This window comes from Cynocephalus volans, chromosome 7, assembly GCF_027409185.1.
Source record: "Cynocephalus volans isolate mCynVol1 chromosome 7, mCynVol1.pri, whole genome shotgun sequence".
Taxonomy (NCBI): Eukaryota; Metazoa; Chordata; class Mammalia; order Dermoptera; family Cynocephalidae; genus Cynocephalus; species Cynocephalus volans.
Window position 1 is genome coordinate 142,977,763 of NC_084466.1, and position 20,221 is coordinate 142,997,983.

The 20,221-nt window shown below is 44.9% G+C and overlaps 1 protein-coding gene across 6 annotated transcripts in view; it reads left to right on the forward strand.

Moving 5' to 3' along the window:
• VTI1A (vesicle transport through interaction with t-SNAREs 1A) overlaps positions 1–19,500 on the forward strand; it is a 354,592-nt gene extending 335,092 nt beyond the window's left edge. For 3 of the 6 annotated variants that reach the window (XM_063102244.1, XM_063102245.1, XM_063102246.1), the window contains one exon: positions 17,116–19,500. In XM_063102244.1, the coding sequence (XP_062958314.1) occupies positions 17,116–17,138 (23 nt within the window). In that variant the 3' untranslated portion in view covers positions 17,139–19,500. Of the gene's footprint in view, positions 1–13,504; positions 13,570–17,115 lie in introns of those variants that run through there. The other 3 variants (XM_063102248.1, XM_063102249.1, XM_063102247.1) reach the window with 2 other exon arrangements.
• The last annotated feature ends 721 nt before the right edge of the window (positions 19,501–20,221 follow it).

Below are 20,221 nucleotides of genomic sequence, written 5' to 3' on the forward strand. Positions count from 1 at the left end.
AGCAAATTAGAAAACCTCCCCAATTAGTACAAGAAACCCAGATTTGTGATGTTTGTGATCTTCTGCTGAAAGGCAGCGTGTCGATGTTACAGGCTCTAGTCCTGATTTAAGTTGAAATGTTGGCATTTCCTATCAGTGCGTGTTAGCATCTGAGGCTGTGTACTGGCCTAATAAATGAAGTAAACTCCTCTGCTGCTAAGTATTCTCCATTCTGAGGTTCTGTACGTTGGGTAATGTTTTACTTGGCCATGGAATAATCTCTAGGGCATACTATAATGTTTCTATACTGGGAATATTTGACATAACTCCAGTGTACCACACTTAATCTCTCTTTTGTTTGTTTGTCTTGTGGAACATGGATCATGCTGAAGTCAAAAATATTAAATATGCAAAATGCCAGATGCTACAAACCCAATTAGATACTTAAAAATAGCTTCCTTGGTGGCACTGTTTGAACTCTGAACTGGGCCTTGTTTTTACAAACAGGGTGGCACTTTTCTGCTAAGCTACTGATTGTGTACTCCGATAGGAGGCATAGATAGCTCTGCTTCTAAGTCCACCATGCAGACAGTCAGGCCATTCCAGAATCAGACTAGGCGCTGATGCTTTACATTATTGCAGTTGCAGGCATGTGTTTTTTTCTCCAAGTGCACTGTGTAGTCTCCTGCTTCCTGACCTCTTTTGGTTTGCAGTCACATTGTATGTGGCAAAAGCCCTCAATGGACTGAGCCTGACTTCTGTAAAGAAGATGTAGTATCTATGCTTCACATTTTTTAAGATCCGAAATGCATTCCAAATAAACTTTTATTTCACCAGAACTCAAACAACCACAAAGCTCAGAATTTACTTTGTAACTTTATCCCAGGAAAAAGGTGATGTTTTTATATATGTGGTGGGAGGGGCTGAATTTTTTTTTCTGATTATAAAAACACAGTTATGTTTATTACCAAAAAAATTGCAAAATGCAATGAATCATGATCCCACCACCTAGACATAATTGTTATTTACATTTCAATGTATATTTTTCCAATTTCTGTTTTACATTTACATATGTACTTTTTGAAAAGTTGGGATTATATCATTTGCAACCTTTGCTTTTTACCTAATCTTTTATGGGCAAGAAAATTGGTGGTCTTAAATAAAGAATAGGATAGAATAAGATCTTATTACACTTTCTGAATCATGAAGAATGAATTTGTTCAATGTAGTTTTACTATTAATTCTATTTTAGTGTAGTTTTTTCTTTGAAAATTATCAGTACCCAAATGACATTTGTGATACCTCTAAATTCACCAATATTGTATGAAATATTATTGTATCACCATATTCCTTTGAGCAGAACATTGCATTTTCTCTGTTTTCATATGTGTGGTCTAATTTGAACATCACAAGAACATGTGAGGTAGGAAAAAAGGACAGAGAGTGGTATCCCTGACTTTATTCATAAATGAGAAGCAACTTACTGGGCATCACAGCCATTCAGAACTAGAGGTGGAAAGCAGGAGGCACTGCGATTTGTTATTTTCTTCGCCATTGCACAGCATGTGGTCTTTGAACTCACATCTGATTTTAACTGCCAACTTTGCCACTGACAAGCCATATAGTCTTGGGCAAGTTAACTCTCTAAGCCTCAGTTTCCTCCTCTGGAAAATGGGAACACTAATTCCTTTTTTGTAGATTTGTTATGAGGATTAAATTAAAAAATGTGTGTGAAGTACTTTGGACAGTAGACGCCACCAAAAAAAGATTTAAAAAATAATTTTTACCATTGTTTTTCTTTTTCCCTCACATTCCCTCTTACTTTCTTATAACATTGTGAATAAATCTATCATTTTTTTCCAGTTTACTCAATTCTTTAGCGTTATTTTAAACAATCATTATTATATATGTAATAATATACATTAATTCAAGAAAACATAGAAATACATACAGATAAAAAGAAAAAACACCCACTACTTAGTGCTTTGCCGCATTTCCTTCCCATCTTTTTTTCTTTCTGTGCAAAGGCTCGTCATTTGTTTCTAGACATGTAAACTGCCATCTTGAACTAATGAAATACATATGCTAGTAAAAGGCATGTGTGTTACAGAAAATGTTCTGCATGCCACTACACTCTGCTCTTGCTTTCCAATTCTAAAAGAAGTGCCCTCTTGGAATCCCACTTCCATTGCCAGGAAGATGATATGGGAGTGAGAGGGGTGGTTGCAGGGGCTTTGCGGGGAGGTGAGGTGGGAAGGTCTCAAGAACCTGCGGAACACAGATGTACTGATGGGTTCCGAACCCACTAATCCTGTGGCCTGGGAACAATTTGAGCCCATTCACAAAACCAGCTTTTCTGACACAAAAAGGGATCTGTTCAAGACTTAGCAGAGGCACCTTCCACCAGGCCCCAGGTCAGCCTTGTCACCCCAGCATGGGCAGCTCCTTGGAAGAATTACTGCACTCGCGTATCTTCAACCACTGGAAGAGAAGCTCTTCCTGGGCCCTTAAAAGGTGTGCTGTTCAAACTGAAAGGAAGATTCCTACAGCCAAGCATCTCCTGTCAGCTTATTTGATAGTTCTCTATCAAGTAAACCATTAGTGAATACATTGATCCTTTTTTTTCCCCTTTTTTTGCAGTTCTGCTTTGGCTATTCCCAAGATTTTCCTGAACCAGTTGGGCAAAATTGATTTTTATTAGTTCCACTGGCCTTGTGGAAAATTATCCCATGAACTGGTTTTTACAGGAAGACTCAAAGCACAGCGCAGGGCAAGAAATAAGCTTATAGCAGTCAAAACTGTTGTCGGAAATGTCTTCCGACTGGAAGGCTGAATTTATTGCACAAAACAAGTACTAGTGAGGCGGAGGTGTGCAATCCTGCTCATTATCACTGGAAAGGGGAACCAAAAAGCCGAGTAAAAAATTAAATTTTAATAATGCCAGTGATATTTTCTAAATCTTTCCTGACAGAAAGATTCTCATTATTTTTATCTGTCTCTGAGTAGGTTCTTTTAGTGGCATCTCAGAAATGGCCTCAGCTATGATTGTTTTCCAGGCTTTAAAGCATCTGAAAAACCAAATATATACAGACAGAAATATATCTTAGATTGTTCAAGGAAGGGCCATGACCTTGGTAACATTTTGGCTAGCATATTTACAGCCAACATTTGCTGGAAACAGCTTTCACAAAAGAGATTCCCACAGCTAAGACAATTGCTATAAGTCTCCCAAACAAGGGGGACCCACCATCCACGGCAGTTGAATACAGGAGGAACCCAGGGCCCTGGAGTCCCAAGTTTGGGTTTCTTTTGGAAATCAAGCCATACTGTCCATGAAAGGAAATTCGAGAAAAAAATGGAAACATCCTATTGTTTTGGTAAATGTGAAAACTCGCATTCCAAGTATCTAAACTAAAGAAACTAAAGTCAGAGTCATTAAAGTAGTCCTAACCCATGATGATGTGAATTCCTTTTGTTTTTGTAGCTCTGTAGCACCTGTGCATGAACCTGGTCTCACAAGGATTTATAGCAATTTACCAAAATATATGCAACACAATAAGATTGTATACATATAAAATGAAGTCAGGAGTGAGGCCAGCACACAGACTACGGAATAGCCTATACATTTGTGAGAGGGGGGCCACACATTTCTCCCATCCTTTAGGCTCCTCAGCCCAAGCTATTTCTCTCAGCTGGACTTTTGACAAATCTTCAGCAGGAGGGAGTTTGAAGTTGTTCCCTCCACCACCTGATGGTGGTAATTAGGGGCCATCAAGTTGTCCAGTAGCCAGTTAGGGGGTCGGATTTCACTATCCACTTATACAAATTAAGGCCAGGGAGGTTGAAGGCAGAGACCCCAAAGAATGACAGAGTAAAGGGTGGCTCCTTCTTTATAAGACTCAGGATGCCTTCGATTTAGTCACTATAAAGATCCCTCCTAATTTATGGTTAGTTTTCCTATTCATTGCAGTAAAATGAAGGCCTGAGAGAGTGTTCAAAGGCCACTCTTCTCCTTGGCAACTTATTTTCTTTATTTTTATCAAGTCCACAGATACGGTTTTTGGCATCCGACCTCAAGAGTGTTTGGGTTTCTTATTTTTACTGCCATTTCAGAGATGGCACATTGACTTGTTTTCCTCAAGGTCACACAGCAGATTGCAGGTAGAGGAAATCCTACAAACCTCTCTTTGCCACTCACCCTCCAACAGAGACTCTTGGTTTCCCATTACAGGCCTGCTGACTTACAAGATGTTGCATATAAAATGTGCACCGTCCTCCTTGAAAATCACAGCCGGGCTTCTCCAGCCGTATTCTGCAGACAGTGAAGGTCATGGGGCTGCAGATGTGCGATCTAGCCCTGACCTCTGTTTGTGCTTCTTGTGACCTTGTGAGAGTCCATGAGGCACACACAAAGTGGTTTGTGGCTTCTGTTGACCTCTTCCTGGCCTTCAACCCTGTGGTTAGGAATCAGTTATAAGCTAAGTTGGATGCTCTCAGTGTAGATCCTGGTTATTGATGCTCAGATGGAGGCTGAACTTCAGGCTTCTGAGAGCCACAGGATCGGGAGTGCTGGGCTTTTCCCACCTCTGAGGTAGGGTAAGGCTGGGATGCACTCCCCACCCCCTTCCTTTTCGTTTGTTCCTTAATAACTAGTCAGAGGTCGCAGACAGAAGGCCCACAGGCTGAGCCTGCCCTGCAAATGTGCTTTACTTGGCCACCCAGAGTTTTGGAAAATTCTGACTTAGTTGCCAAGTCTTGGCAAATCAGAAGATCGTGAGCACTGAGCCCACTCTGAGTCCACGCAGCCATCAGGAGCAGAGTTGAGAAAAAGGGCAGACACCCCAGTGTCCTCTCCTGATGCCTGCAGCTGGCAGACTGGATCTTCCCACCTTCAGATGACTGCTTCCTTTGGCTAGAGAGAAGAATACACATTCCCAGATGACATGGCTTCACCTGCACAAACCTGAGGGCCCTGCTATCTGATCATTACCCTGCCCCTCCTTCCTCCCTCAAGAAGAACTATGAGTCAACCATTCTTCATATCACTAAAGAGTCTTCAGAGGAGGTTCTTAATCCAGAATTCACCTGCTCAGAACTGATTAATGCTGCTCTGAGGTTTGTGAAATTAGATTGGGAAGGAGACATCACAAGTTTGAACAGACAGTGCACATTCTGCTGGTGTCTCACTCACTCTCCAGCTGAGAAAACAGAGCAGTCCAGGGCTTAGCCACAGCAGGAAGCCCCTCCACCTGGCCTGGAGAACCAGGAGAGAAGCAGTGTCCCTGGAGCTGAGAAAGAGAGAGAGAGAGAGAAGTTCTGATGTTAGGATCTAGAAATCTAACACATCCCTCAAGAGTTGACACAGGCTGGCCTTTTAGCTCAGTTGGTTTAGAGCACGGTGTTGATAACACCAAGATCAAGGGTTTGGATCCCTATACCCCCAGCCACAAAAAAAAAGAAAAGAAAAAGTTGACAGAGATGCGGGTGGCTGATAAACCTCTGCTAAAATGTTTTCTTCCCATTGACATCAGGAAAGAAAAAGATGTAAATAAATGACTATTAAGAGATAAGTATTGAATGTCAGATCTTGCAGGAAAATAATGTTAAAGCCCATCACAAAAGCCAAGACAGCTGTGTCTTCACCAGTGTGACCCCAAACAGCCATGTTCCAGAGTCTTTGTCATCTTTGTCCTTATGTAGACACAGTGACTGGGTGTGCAGGTTACTTTGTTGGTAGTACGGTATGCTAATTAACCAAAGTCAGCCAACTCTTTACTTATGCCTAACATAAATATGCAGTGAATTATAAAGATGATGTTCATTTTTATTCTGTAGCATATTTCATCAACTTTCTTTAATTATTGGTACATTGGCAACGTCCTTTCGGGGCTTACTTTATCTCTTCTAGGTAAATGTATGATTTCCTGATTCCTCACTAAAGAGTTGGGGACAGGGAGAATGGCAGTCATTCTCGGGGGGCTGCTTACTGGTGCCTGCCCTCGACAGACTGCCAGCGACCTCCTACACGATGTTTTGTTATTTCTGCATAACTTATATAAGTGAGAAGATATGCTGTAGAAAGATTTCATTTAATGCATCTGTTGGAATAGAATGCTAGAGAGTAAAGAAAATTAGGTGGAAGAATGGGTTAGACTCACTGTGTGATCTTGAAAAAGGACTAAGGGTCTCTGTTCTTGAGTTTACCCATCCGTAAAATGGTTATAAACAAATCTCTCCCAAGTATTTTCCACTAGGGTTGTGGGGAGCAATACAAATTCTAGACAGTCTTAAGAAGGAAGAGTGTCTATTTCTGGTTTGGAATGTTTATCACCTTATGCATATTGCATAAATGTTTCGTTAATCTTCACATTGATCCTTATTTATTAGAACACAGATTTGACAGCTTAGGCCCACCCAGAGAGAAGGTGAGGCCCACTCCAGACGTGGCCCTGGTAAAAGGCTCAGCCCAGGGCAGATTGTCATTGGTGTCTGGGCCAGGATCACTGCCTTCCCAACAGCCCCCCCCCCCCCCCCCCGCCCCAGCTTTAGGTGCCTCTCACCCTCCCACCTCCTGCTGGGTGTCCTGGGAGGATCTGCCAGAGGGGGTTCCTCACCCCCACTGGGTCCTGACTCTTTCTTGTAAAGCAATCTTACTGCCCTCCTGAACTGGCAACCCCCAGCCTCTTCCCTGGCTGAAGGCCCCTCTCCGTCTTCAGCCTCCGGAGAAGCCATGGCCTACGTGTGGGTGGAGTCTGATCCGGCCACCTTTGCGTTTAGAGCCGTACTGCTGGATTCAAATCCAGGATCTGCCTCACACCTGCTGTGCTTCCTCGGGCACGTTACTTCCTTACCTCTCTGAGATTATGTCCTTTTGACTTAAGTTTGAATGCAAAAATGTTCTTTATTTTGTAGAGTAATGCTGATAGTAGGATAGGAGATGGCAGCATTCCCCACCCTGGTGTTCCTCCTTGGATGTTGGAAATGTAGTCTTTCACTGCAAGTTGCTCTGTCTTACTTGGCAAAATAAAGAGTGGACAATCCTCCGTTAAGTCCTCTATTTAAAAAAAAAGTACTAATACAAGGAATCTGAATGTTCCAAAGAGCTAGTGTGTCAGTTTCCTTATTGGTAAAAAGAGGCTAATAATGGCAGTACTCTGCTAATGAATTACATTAATAAATAAATGAGCTGATTCAGCATGAAGTGCTTTTTCGATTAGGGCCTGCCAATAGTAACTGCTCAGTAAATTACTACAATAACTGTTATTACTCCACTGCTATTATTACTCACCAATGTCCCCGCTATAGTCCCTGAAACTCCCCCTCGTTTGGCTGCCTGTCCTCCAGTAGACAGCCCCCTGCTTCAAGTACCTTGGTCTCGAACCTGCAGATTCCTCTTCAGATTTCTGCAGAAGCCCAGGGATCACTAGGGAACAATCTGGCTTTGGGCCTGATTAGCATGGATTGTCCAGTCTGGGCTAAGCCTTTTGCCTGGGAGCCCTACCTTCAGCACTTTTTCAGCCCTGTCAGTTTCCCTGGGATAGCCCTTGATGGCCAAGATAGCTGGAGAGGTGGGCTAGGGCTTCGGGGACCTCCTCTGTAACAGTGAGGGGGATGATAGGCTGCACCTCATGGGGTTGTTGTGAGGTTCAATGCAGCCCTGCGATTAAAACACCAGAACAGCACCTGGCCACGAGCAGTACCCAGTTAATAAGATCTGCTGATGTGGGTGTTGCTGCTGCTGTCAGCATGGGCACCATGATAGTGGCCCCTGAGGAATCACCAAAGAGTAGAGCTGGCTGGGATTTTCCAGCTCCATGGCTCACAAACTTTCAGATTTCTTGGATTGGGACTTTTTTTTATAGAGGACTGAAAGAGGATTGTCCACTTTTTATTTTGCAGAGTAGAGTAATTTCCAAGGACAGAGAACATTACCAATGTCCAAGTAAGGACATTGGGAAAGAAACCTGCCATCTCCATCACCATCACTTCACACAAAAAGGGCATTTTAACACTAGAATAGTAGAAAGAACATAATCTCAGAGAAAAGGATATCAGTTACACTGAGTAAAAGGCACCTTCCATGTTACTCTGCTTTTCTCACTTCAGCCTTGGCCTGGAGTTTAGGGTCCACTGTTTTTAGTCACACCATGGCCCCTCTTATTTTATATAGAAGTGGGCTTGGGTGGGGCTCAATAAGAGGTGGGGACCACCGACGGGTTTGGAGTTGCCATATGTGCAGACGCCATGAGTGGCACTGGCCACTCAGATGAGAATGAGTGTTCCAGTGAAACCAGAGTAGGCCAGGGACCAGAAGACCTGGCTGTACCCCAGATGGTTGACCTTGGGCATATCTCTTCATCTCTCAGGGCCTCAGTATCCTCAACTCTAAGATGAAGAATCTAGACTAGGGCATGAAGACCTTTTGCAGCTGTAGCAATCTGCAAACCTGTGAGGGATTAAGTATACCTTGCATTTCTGGAGCATCATTATTTCATTTCTTTCAAGTTCTTTTCAAGCCCTTCAATTGAAGTGAGCTGCCTTCACCCTGTCTGAAAGTCAGGAGCCAGCAAAGCCACTGTCCAGGCCCCCTGCCATTGTCAAGTCCATATTTAAGAATGGCAGTGGCCATGATGCCCAGGCTGAAATTGGATGTACACATTTGGCAACATAGAGTGCAATGTAACTACATATCACTGATCAAAACCCCTCGGACTTGTCAGTGGGCTCCGACAGGTACTTGTTGGCTGCCTTCCCAGGCAGGGAAGGGATCCTTGAGCCAGCCAATGGGAGCCAGCCCTTCCCTTTTGATGTCGATGATTCCACCTCGGAGAAGAAGCTCAGCCCTGCTGGGGAAACTGTCAGTGTGAGGCCCAGATAGACACCAGCCTGTGGGAACAAGAAGCCTGGTGGGCTTGGGAAGGCAGCATCTTCCTGGACTCCTGCCTCCACCTTTCCGACCAGCCTCTGGAAGTTTCCCAGGCAGCTTCTGCAGCCTCTGACACTGGTGCCTCTTCCCCTTTCCCAAAACGGCCTCTCCTTTCACAGAATTATTTGCCAACTGCACGCATGAAAAGGGCTTTACCTTTTCAAAGTGCTTTCAAATCTTTAATGAGCTAATCCTCTTCTCCCTGGGATGGGGGTTGGTGAGTTGGCTGATTGTGTTTGGGAAGAAACTGAAACCCAAATGTCATGGAGTGACTTGCTCCAGGTCACCCCAGGCCAATCCAGGATTGTGGGCACACAACGGATTGTCTCAGCCCTGGCATTACTTTAATTGCTGCCTTTGTTGTCAGGCTTGTCATTGATTGCTCATTGTGACACCGTAAGCTCCCACAGGGCAGGGACTCTGTGCTTCCTTTTTTCTTCAGACAGGCTTGGCCACACCTGCCATGCCCTTCCATGCTGCTAGAGCGCTGTCCAAGGACCTCCACGTTCTCCAGCTGAGGAGGCCCTTCACTAGGGAGCTCTGAGCTTTCAGACCAGCAGTGAGCAAACCACATATGCATATTGTCAGTGACTGCTTTTGCACTACTAGGGTAAAGTTGAGTAGTTGCAACAGAGACTGTGTGGTCCACAAAGCTTAAACTATTTATTGGTATGGGTTGAATTATGTTCCCACCCCCAAATTCATATGGTGAAGTCCTAACCTCCAGTATGTAAAATGTGACTTGATTTGGAAATAAGATCTTTTCAGAGGTAATTAGTTAAGATGAGGTCATATTGGAATACAGTGGTTCCCTAATTCAATATGACCGTTGTCCTTATAAAAAGGAGAACACAGGCACTCACACAGAGAGAACACATGTAAACATGAAGACAGAGATCAGCGTGACGCATCTACAAGCCGAGGAACCCCAAAGATTGCTGACAAACCACCAGAAGCTAGAGAGAGACCTGGAACAGATTCTCGCTCACAGCCCTCAGAAGGAACCAACCCTGCCAACACCTTGACCTCGGACTTCTAGCCTCCAGAACTGTGAGACAATAGATTCTGTTGTTTAAGGCACCCAGTTTTGTGGTACTGTGTTACAGCAGCCCTGGAAAACTAATATATTTACTCTCTGGCCCCTTAAGAAAGTTTGCTGATAGATGTTCAGCTAAGTAAAAATTTGGAAACGGGCTAAAGCTGCTCTCGTCCTCAGTCAGGACCTAACCCAGATATGCTGAGCCTGAGCACTGGCAACTGGCTCCTTGGTTCCCTGCTGGAGAGCTTGCTCACTTCTCCACCTGTCCTCCTGTGTCCTGTTCCCTCAGGCTCTTGGATGGCTGACTACACCCAAACTGAGGCAGCAAATGTGGACTATTAATGGCTGGTGATGGATTGGTAGGTTGGCCCAGAGATTACCTCTGATTTTCTTCCTATTTCAAATGGCTTATCTCAGGCAGGAGTCTTGTGGAATGAGTGTCCTGGAACACGCCCTCCTCCAGTTCCCTCATTTTGCATGGCTTTTGGAAACTGCCTGCTCTGCTCATGAAGGGAAATTCCTATTCTGATATGAAAGAACCAACAGCTTGTGAAGATTGTGAACCCCACAGCTATATGCAAAGCTTCCAGGGAACTAGGCTGGGATTGTCCTGTCCTCTGGAGGAGAACTTTGTGTAGATATAAAATAAATGCATAATGCAGCAATAGGAAAAAAGGAGGGACATGGGAAACAGTCATCATGGAGCCCAAGACAAGATCATCAGGTCCACATGCTGGTCTGGATTCTAGAACTCAGTGTGTTAGTTTTCTAACAAAGTACACAAAGTAAGTGGTTTAAAATGCAGAAATTTATTCTCTCACAGTTTTAGAGGCTGAAAGTTTGAGGTCAAAGAGTTGGCAGAGCCGTGCTCTCTCTGAAGGCTCTGTGGAAGACCCCTTCCTCACCTCTTCCAGCTCCTGATGGTCCCAGGCGTTCCTTGGCTTGTGACAGCATCACTCCAATCTCTGCCTCCCTCTTCATGTGACCTCTTTCCTGTGTCTCTCTGTGTCCTCTACTCTTAAAAGAACACCAGTTGTTGGATCTGGGGCCACCCTAGATCTAGGATGATTTCTTCTCAAGATCTTTAATGAATTACATCTGTAAAGACCCTATTTCCAAATAAGGTCACATTCTGAAGTTCCAGGTAGACATAAGTTGGCCATAAACTGTTCAACCCAGTAGATCAATATGGCTGAAAGTGAGAGAATTCCCAACCAAACTTGCTCAAATCAAAAGGGAATTGTTTGGCTCCTATAACTGGGAAGTTTCAGTGTGACTCTGGGTTTCAGGCACACAGCAGGATCCAGGTGTCCAAATAATGTCTTCAGGAATCGTCTCTCTCTCTCCATCTCTCAGCTCTGTGATCCTCTGTGTTATCTTCCTTCAGGAGGGCTGCCCTCCTGCCTGGGGGTAAGAATGGCCCCCATCAGCTCTAGGCTCCCATCATCCCTACTGTCAATCTCAGGAAAGAGAGTACCTTTTATATTTTTCAGGAAAAAATCCCAAGAGGACTCTATCTGGCTGGGGTGGCAGGCCAACTCCTGAGCAGATGGTTGTGCTGTCATGGGCTGTGCTTGCCTGGATCACATGTCCACATGTGGAATCAAAGTGTGGGTGGGGGAAGCCCCACCTGATTCTTGGGGCGAGTCTGGGGATTCCTCCCAGAGATGCAAGACACGGAAGACCCCAGGTGGGCATTATCAGGTGGCATGATAGCCACATGACTCTAGCTCAGAGGCAACTAGTACCCAGATCTGAAAATAATGCTTCCAATTAAAGTTAGCATTCGAGACCAATGACAATTAGCTATTTCCCCTACACCTGTTTTCATTTCTTCTAGGGAGTACTAACGTTGAGTTGGATATAAAACTTGGAGAGCCTTTCCCTTGGCCCTTGTTTTTGGGTAGCGCCCAGAGAGAAGTGGGTATAGGCTCCTTTGCCAGAATTTATCCCATGCCGTCACGGTTGCAAATTGTTACTGTGTTGACAGACCCCAAAGGTGGGGCATCATTATTCAGGGCTGGTCAGCCAGGCAGGAAGGCAGGTACAGGATGCAGCACTGAACCTGAGAAGTGTCGTGCACTTGCTAGCTAATGAATGCATGCTTGTGAAGGAGTTGGGACACTACTGGCATCCTTAATAGGAAGGTGGCTAACAGCCAAATCCTGAAGCTGTGCTTGTCTGCAAGCAGTCCTTAGAAACAGGGACTTTCCGGTGGGCACATATGGTAGAGTCTCTCATTTCTTCATTCAGCAAACACTTTTTTGAGAACGTCTGTGCGAGGCTCTGCATTAGGCACCGAGAGTACAAAAGATAAAGGAGATTTGGATTGCAGGAGACCCACTGTTTACTGGAGAAAACTGCAGAGAAACAAAAGCGTAAAACCATGTGGTGAGTGTGGCAGTAAGAGTGGTGCACCAGGAAATACGGAAGTGACAGACGGCATGGGAGGAAGTTCTTCTTGGAGGAAGAGAGAAATATGCCTCAGATCAAGGACTTGGATTTGGAATCAGGGTGACAACCTGAAGATGCTTTTTGGTCATAATAGAAGACCCAATTCAAACTGACTTGAAAAATAAAGTTAATATTTTTAAAATTTTTTTTCTCACATGAGTCAAAGTCCAAAGGAAGGGTGGCTTGATGTAGGGCTTTGCCTCATCTTCAGGGCTGGGGTTCCATTTCTCTGCCCTGCGTGGGTCAGCTTCTTTCTTAGACTGGCTTCCCTCATGGAAATAAAATGGCTGCCACAGATCTAGGCCGAACACCCACACACTAAACTGTCTAGATGACCCAGCATTGCAAGCAAAGGTGCTGAGATTCCCTCTGTTAGACTGGCTTGAAGTCACAAGTCTGCCCCTGGTCCAGTCACTGTGGGCAGGGGCATGGAATACGCTGACCATCTTAGCCTAGGTCACAGCTCTACCCCTGCAGCTAGGGGTAGCATCACATGTTTGGAATGGAGAAATAAATGCAGCCAACATATGTTTGCTGTGCGTGGGAAGCAGAGTGCCTAGCTGGGCTTCTCATCCATACACAGTGGCATTGGTTCTAGCTGGAAAGAGCTCCTGATGCTTCAGTGGAAAGTGTTATGGCCAAGTGGACAGAGAAGGACCCCAGCTTTTGAAAATCAAGAGGCAAAAACCTATTATTCAAGGAGAAAAAAATCATGTTGGCCCTCATCATACCTTGGCTTCTAGAATACATTAAACCAGAGCCTCACTTGGCTTGGTCAGATGCCTCCTCCTGTCTGAGGAGTGGGGCAGTATTGTACCACTCAGGGTAGCTTCTGTTATGCTGCAGTAACAAACAACCCACAAATCTCACTGGCTTACTACAAGCCCACCGTGAGTCCAGGTGAGCCTCCAGGGAAGTGGTCCTCCATGCGATGACTCAGGGATCCAGGCAGAAGGAGTTTCCACCATCCTGTAACTTGTACTCTCTGGAACATACAGCCCCCTAAATCAGGACATCAGGGGAACAGCCAGCGGGAGAGATAAGTACTGGAAGTTAGAGCCTCCACCTGGAAATGGCACTCAGCACTTTTGCTCACATTTTTTTAGTCAGAGCAAGTCCCATGGCCACACGTAACATCAAGGGACAGGTAAGTGCAGTCTGTGCCTGGAAGGAGAGAACTGGATATTGGAGAACGCTGGTAACGCCTGCTCCAGTGGAATTCCTGGGCTCCTCAAGCAAGAGCAGAGAACTGTGCCAGGTGCCGCGCCCGCTTCCTTCACTTGAACCAGCCTTCTATGATTCCGGCTGCCACACGCAGGCGCTTGTTTCCAGAAGGGGAGGAGACTGGCAATGGAAAGATTAACCGCTCCCTGGGTTCCGCACGGGGATCAGCATTTTCAATAGTACTTTGTGAGTTCAGCCTCAAAGTAAATGGTTAATTCATCTTGTATCAACAGCACTGTGATTCATAATGTAAACTTGGAGAATCCTTGATGTTTCAGGCCCACATTCCTTTTAATTTGCCTCTGCATTCTTTTAAAGCCACAGTGTGCTCACTTAATAGAATGCAGCATGCAAATGCGCAAGTTTTTGCCTGGAGGCAATTTAGCCTGGCTGTTTCAATGGATGTCTTCTTTCAAGTGTATATTCTTTCTTAAATTATTTACCCGGTAAACACACTTTGCATTTTCAAAAGGGAGATTGAGACTGCTTGCTGCAGACCTAGCTGAACATAAAGCCAGCCCCCCTTGCCTAAAGTTAGGAGGAAGTTACTTTGGGCTTCCCCAAAGTTCTTTCTCTGTCTCACTAGCTGGGAACCCCTCTCTGCCTGGCTTGTTTTCCTGATTCCTAAGAACTCTGCGTTCCTTTCTGCTTTGCCTACAACAATACCAGCCAACAGCCCCTGGCTGTGACTGTAGTCTGGCTTCCTCACAGATTGGGCCCACCAGTGCCAGCCTTTGCTCTCTCCCCTACCCCCCACCAAGCTGGCTCAGTCCTATCCACTTGACCCCCCTGATAGCTCACTTTCTGACCCTTAGAGGGTCTGTATTTGTCCAACTCTTTTGAAGTCCAAAGCTGAGTTGATGGTCTGGCCAGTCAAGCTTACTTACAGCTCTCTGTTGTGACTCTTTTTGCCCTTTCTACGCTTCACCCCAAATATCTGCCAGCCTTTGATTTGGAAGCCAGTGCCATATCCTGCTGGCCTCCTCTAGCACACGCCTCTGTTCCACAAGGAACTGGTCCTTTTCCTCGCTTCAGGGGGAAGACCCAGTAGTACTCTGAGAAGGCACAATGGTATGAAGTTCCATCTTTGGGGGAGCGGGCTTGTTTCAACTTTTAACTTCAGCCTTTTCTACAGACTCCCTCAGATTTTCTGGCAAATTAAATTTGCACAGATTTCTTTTCCATTCTCCCTTGAAAGGAATGATTACAATTACCAGGAGCTGCATTCATTCATTCTCAATCTTTGGGCCATTCTCTTTTGAGCACCTGTGTGCTGGGGCAATTGAGGTGAGTTCCTCACAGTCCATACTGGTGGAGGAGAGTGAGGGGAAGCCACCAAGCTCTGTGCATGCATCAAAGACGGATGAGTTACGATTAGGGAGGCCAGGGAAGCACTGAGGATTTAGGGATTCCTGTGTTTTCGTTTTTCTAATCACGTCTCAGATTAAACAAGTAACACCCCCAGTTAATCCTTTATAAGTTAGCATCATGATGCCTTGGGGCCCTCAACCCACAAATAAAATGGTTGTCAACCAAGCTGTACAAGAGACACAGTACTGTATATTACTTAAGGCAGAATTTTAAAGAGTTTTCATGCTTTTAATCTATTTCACTGCCGAGTTTCAATTTTGCTGATATCCTTTGCAAGTCTGATGTGGGTGACTGTGGTAAATAGAGATTTTGATAGTGACTTGGGCAAATGGGATGTGTAGGGACTGTTCTGAAAACTTTCGTCCCTTCCAGAGAAAGGGAAAAAATCAATTTGGGTTTTAAATGGAGCCACCAAGTAGCACTGATCCATGTTCATAATTAGCCTCACTTTAATAAGCCGTGAAGTCCTGTTTTTATTTATTTAGGGGAAAGAGAATCTTCCTGCCTCCTGAGTAAATATGGCCCGTTAAGTCTGAATTAGCTGTCATCACAGAAGAATTAATGTCAGGGTACAGACTTTTGAGTGGGGAAGGAAGAAATAAACGAGACGGGTCTTAGCTGAGCCTTACGTGATGAATGAGGACCAAGCGGGCCATTCATCTCCTGCGAGGCAAGTGGACACAGGCACTAAGGCAGTTTTGCGGAAGACGTGTCAGCAAATGTGATCATTTTGTAACCTGTCAGGAGGAGAGGGAGCTAGTCCTTTTAAGGGGCCACAAGGGAGTGGGTCGATCTGATGTGACAGTTTCTATCCATCTGTTTAGGTTTGGGGAAGAAAGGGTGGGTGAGGAAGAATCTGACTAAAACTACAACCTGATGTTGTCATCCTTCCAAGAAATAAACTCATCTGGAAGCTAGAAAAGGTGCAAATACCCTGCAAAGGTTTCTTTGGGAACATACAAAGTAGGAGCGAAGGGTATCCGTTAAATTAGGGGCCTATCTTAATCCCACCTAGCTCCTCCCTATGGAAGCCCCCTGTCCAGCTTTCCAGATCTAGAATAAGGCCGCAGACCTTTCCCTGCTTGATACTTGGAGGATGGTCGGATGGGATCTGCAGTGGGGTTTTAAGCTGGATGGAGATCCAGCTAGACTGCCAACCACTCTGTGTCTCTATTTCTGTGTGGTTCTGTGACAGCGAGCGTGGGCGAGGTTGTTTGACCTAGGTTCCCTTTGAAAGTCTCAACAAAGCATTCTGATGTTCGACCTCTTTTCTCTGAACGAGGGAACAAATTATGAAACAGCTTCATCAGAAGCACTCTGCAGGCATCTGGGAGCACACACGTCTCCTCTCTGGTTCTTCGGAGTTCCCGGTTCCCCGTCAGCAATCGGCAGAGCCAGACCTAGGGGGGTTAGGATCCCTAGAGGGGCGGGCCCACCAACACATGCACAACAGGCACCCGGAGGACTTCGTGTTATTTCTCATTTCCATCTTTCTTGCTATGGAGCAAATGTAATGTTTCCTTCTAGTGTAACAGAGCATGAGCCACAGTGACAGATGATGGGTTCACAGCCTAAGCTACACGCTTGATACTTGCTTTCTTAATCCTGTCCTTTTCTTCCCAAGTCACTCTTATACTTTTCCCTGGGTATTTTTGTACAGGTAAGTGCCTTACTGACATCTGTTTCCTTGGAGTCTTTTCCTGTAACAGAAAACACTGCAGAAAAATGAGGCTTGACTTACCTTTAAAATTAAAAAGAGAAGCTCACATGGGGCCCTTGATCACTAAAGAGACAACATGGTACCTCAAGCCTGGAAAGCCATTTGATTCACTTTTGCTTTGCAGGAAGTGTTTCTCCGAGTTCAGTGTCACAATCACTGTGGGATTGTTCATTTCCTTGTGGACAGCTCATAGAACCAAAAAGCTGCCTGATCTCTCTCTCTCTCTCTCTCACACACACACACACACACACACACACACACACACACACACACACACACACACACGGCTCCCCACCCCCACTCACAAAGCTGCCATTCCATTAGCCAACTTGGCTTGGATGCTCTTTGTCGGAATGTCCTCTGTTCATCTGTATGCATTTCCCCCCTCTTGCTCTCTTCTAGAATCATCCAGAACCGCATCCTGATGGTCATCCTGGGGATCATCTTGGTTATCACCATCCTGATGGCAATCACTTTTTCTGTCAGAAGACACTGATGTATCTGCTCCCCCTTGATAAACAGCAACAACGGCTTGTTCTGAGTAATTAAGACAAAGTGGTCCCATGAATCATTCTTCTGTGCTGACAGGCCCTGGGTGACCCTCTCTCTCCCTCACCACTGTTCAGCTGAAGTGCAAAGAGTGTAAAAATATTTTCTATTCCTGTTTGCATGTGGGTTGGTTTCCTTTCCCAGGTTTGTCTTCACCCAGATGTGTTTTTTAGAGGGGAAGGTGAATGTTTATTTGCCTTTTGGTAATTTCATGTACAGACCAAAATAGGCTTGGTGATACTCTTCCTTGCCCTGTGGACATATCAGGAGTCATGGTTTAGGAGAGGGAATGATGAATCCATCACGGGAGCTTCTGCTTGTCACATACCTCTTGTCACTGAAAAGTACTTCTGTGACATCCAAGGATAAAAATGCAGAGAAAAGCAGAGGCCAGAGCCAGTGACCCACTCCAGCAAACCAGCCCTATTCCTACCCAGGCATAATGAACATAGTCAACCTTCCTGAGCGCTTTCATTGCAAAGGTGGGTATTTAATGTCAGTTGTACAGGAAATTGACTTAGCACTTTCCCGGTTTTTCTGTTGCATAATTTTTTTTTTAGCCTGAGAATATTTTTGCTGAGCCTGCCCAATATCCTCCTTTTACAACTTTGATTACTGGCTACGAGAAGTATTTTCTTGCCTTCCCAGAGTGCTACACTCCCCAGAATTTGCTGGCGAAGTGAGCCCTGGCACGATATTTAATTGTGACCTCGTCTTCCCTGACCTGTGTAAGCATCTCTGTATCCTTTCGGTTTTAATATTTGCACTTCCAAAAGCAGCCCTCATACATGCAAAAGGTCTGACAAGGTTCTCTCCACATCCATTCCAGTATGTAAAGAGAACATGAATATTTCAGTAAGAGCAAGAACATGACTCTGTCAGTGTGAAATTTCAAATGTGATTATAAATATGGGAGAGTCCTATAGGATGATACATGAGAAATAAACTATGAAAAATGTTCACTAACCTCCTTAAAAAGAATAAGAGATTGCAGATTGCTGCAAAAGGACGGCTTGGGTTTTTTTTACTAAGAAATGTTAGCACAGCCTCCCTGAATTCACGACGTATTCAAACCTCTAAAATGCTTTGTGATTTTCTTTCATTTCTTTCTGTCTGAGGTAACCAGGAAATGCGTTCAAAATGATCAGGCTTAAAAGTTGCTCAAGCTGAGGTTGTTTTCCCCCTAGTCATAAAGCAAAATGTGTTTTTCTTAAGACTTCATAGGCACTTATGCTCCGTCATAGGAACTTACAGGGCCATACTATCTTTTGAATATAATTGGAAGCTTTGAACCCTTGAAAAGCAAACCTGTTCTCTTCATAAAAAATGCTAACCACCTGTGCCCATGGATCGAGATCACCCAGATGCAGCACTTAATTTTTTTCCCAGCTCAGAAGCAAGCCATTATGGTTTAGAGTGGAAATGCAGAAGAGCAAAATCCACCTGAGAAATCGTACTTATCGAAACAGGCCAGGGCCTGCATGTGTTCAGATAAATCATTTAGTATTGTGTAAATAAAGCTGCAGCCTTTACTTCGGAGGGATGGTGTGGAATTTTGGCTGAGCAAAGTAGGACAGAAAAGGAACGAAGGAGCAGGAAGCTGTGCTAATTTTCCCATCAAATTAAGGGATGCATCTTAGCAAGAATCTTGTGTTCTGCTAACGGAATTCTGTATGTGCCAAACAGGTCTAAGAAACCAGTAAGAAACAAGGAAACAAACACATAACCCCCTTCTCATTCGGAAATACTAATAGCCACGAAGTATAATACCAACCCCTCTGGTGGCTTCTAGGAAACTGTTGATCTTAGCTAAAATGTAGAATCGGTTACTGAGCTACACTCCCCACCTCCATCTCATCTACTAGTCACAGACTCTTCCCAAGGCCACCTCGGTTGGCCTGATAATCAAAGTTGATCTGATCATCTAAACTTGCCAGCTCCTAAATATCTCACTAAACCTTGTGTTCACGTCAAAGTAGACAAAATAAGAAAGGAGTGCTCACCTCTCCTCAACCTTTTTTCTTCTGAGTTCTATGTCTTTATCAGCCTTTGCCTGTGATATTGCCCAATTCAACCTGGGAAGTGGAAGAATATTAGCAGATAACCCTCAGCCCTTGGCCTAACGGCTCCATCAAACCACCTCGAGAGCGACCACCTAGACCAGGCTAGTGAGGAAACTGGTCTGAGGGCCCTGAACCCCTTCTGGGCTCTCCTGGATGATGCCAGAAAGACCCAAAGGAGCCCCAAGGGAAGCCAGCGGTTCCTTCCCTGCCCTATTGGGGAAGGAGGAAAGTCCATACATCGGGAGCAGGTTGCGGATTGGTGAAAGGTTCTAGGTACTTAATATGTAGACTTCGACTGGTGAATATTTCCCAAGTTGGGAGCCTTTGTTCGAAATGAAGTTGGATGGGAGGGTGGGGGGAGATGAAGACGTGGAGGAAGGAGAGAAGGAGTCCTGGCCATATAAAATTCATGCAGGCTAAACAGTCTTCCTGACAGAATAAATAAAGCGGATGCTACCCTGCTCCAGAATCAAAAGCAATTTAATTAAAGTCTCTTAAGTTGTAAAGAGTTTTAAATGTTCCATGTTGAAGCGAGGCCTGCAAATGCAACGGGCCTGACGTCAGCTGCCAGGCCTGGGCTGGGAGGCCATTTGCTATTCTGTTTAAGGCAGGCTGGATTGTCTTATTTTGGAACCAGCTTGGTGGGGGGTTTGCTTTGCTACTGCTTCTGAGCCCTGAGCTTCAAAGGCTGGAATTAATGGGGAACAAAATTGTGCGGCTCTGGCCGTCCCACGCGGGGAAGCCCATTGAGGGTTATCATTAAGTAAAGAAATAAAGAAGGGGAAAAGCCTGCCTGTTCCAAAAACCTCATCAGATAATGACCTCAGTGATTGGGTTTTCATTACCAAACAGCATCCAGAGATTATCAACGCATAGGAGGACGGAGGAGGGAAAAA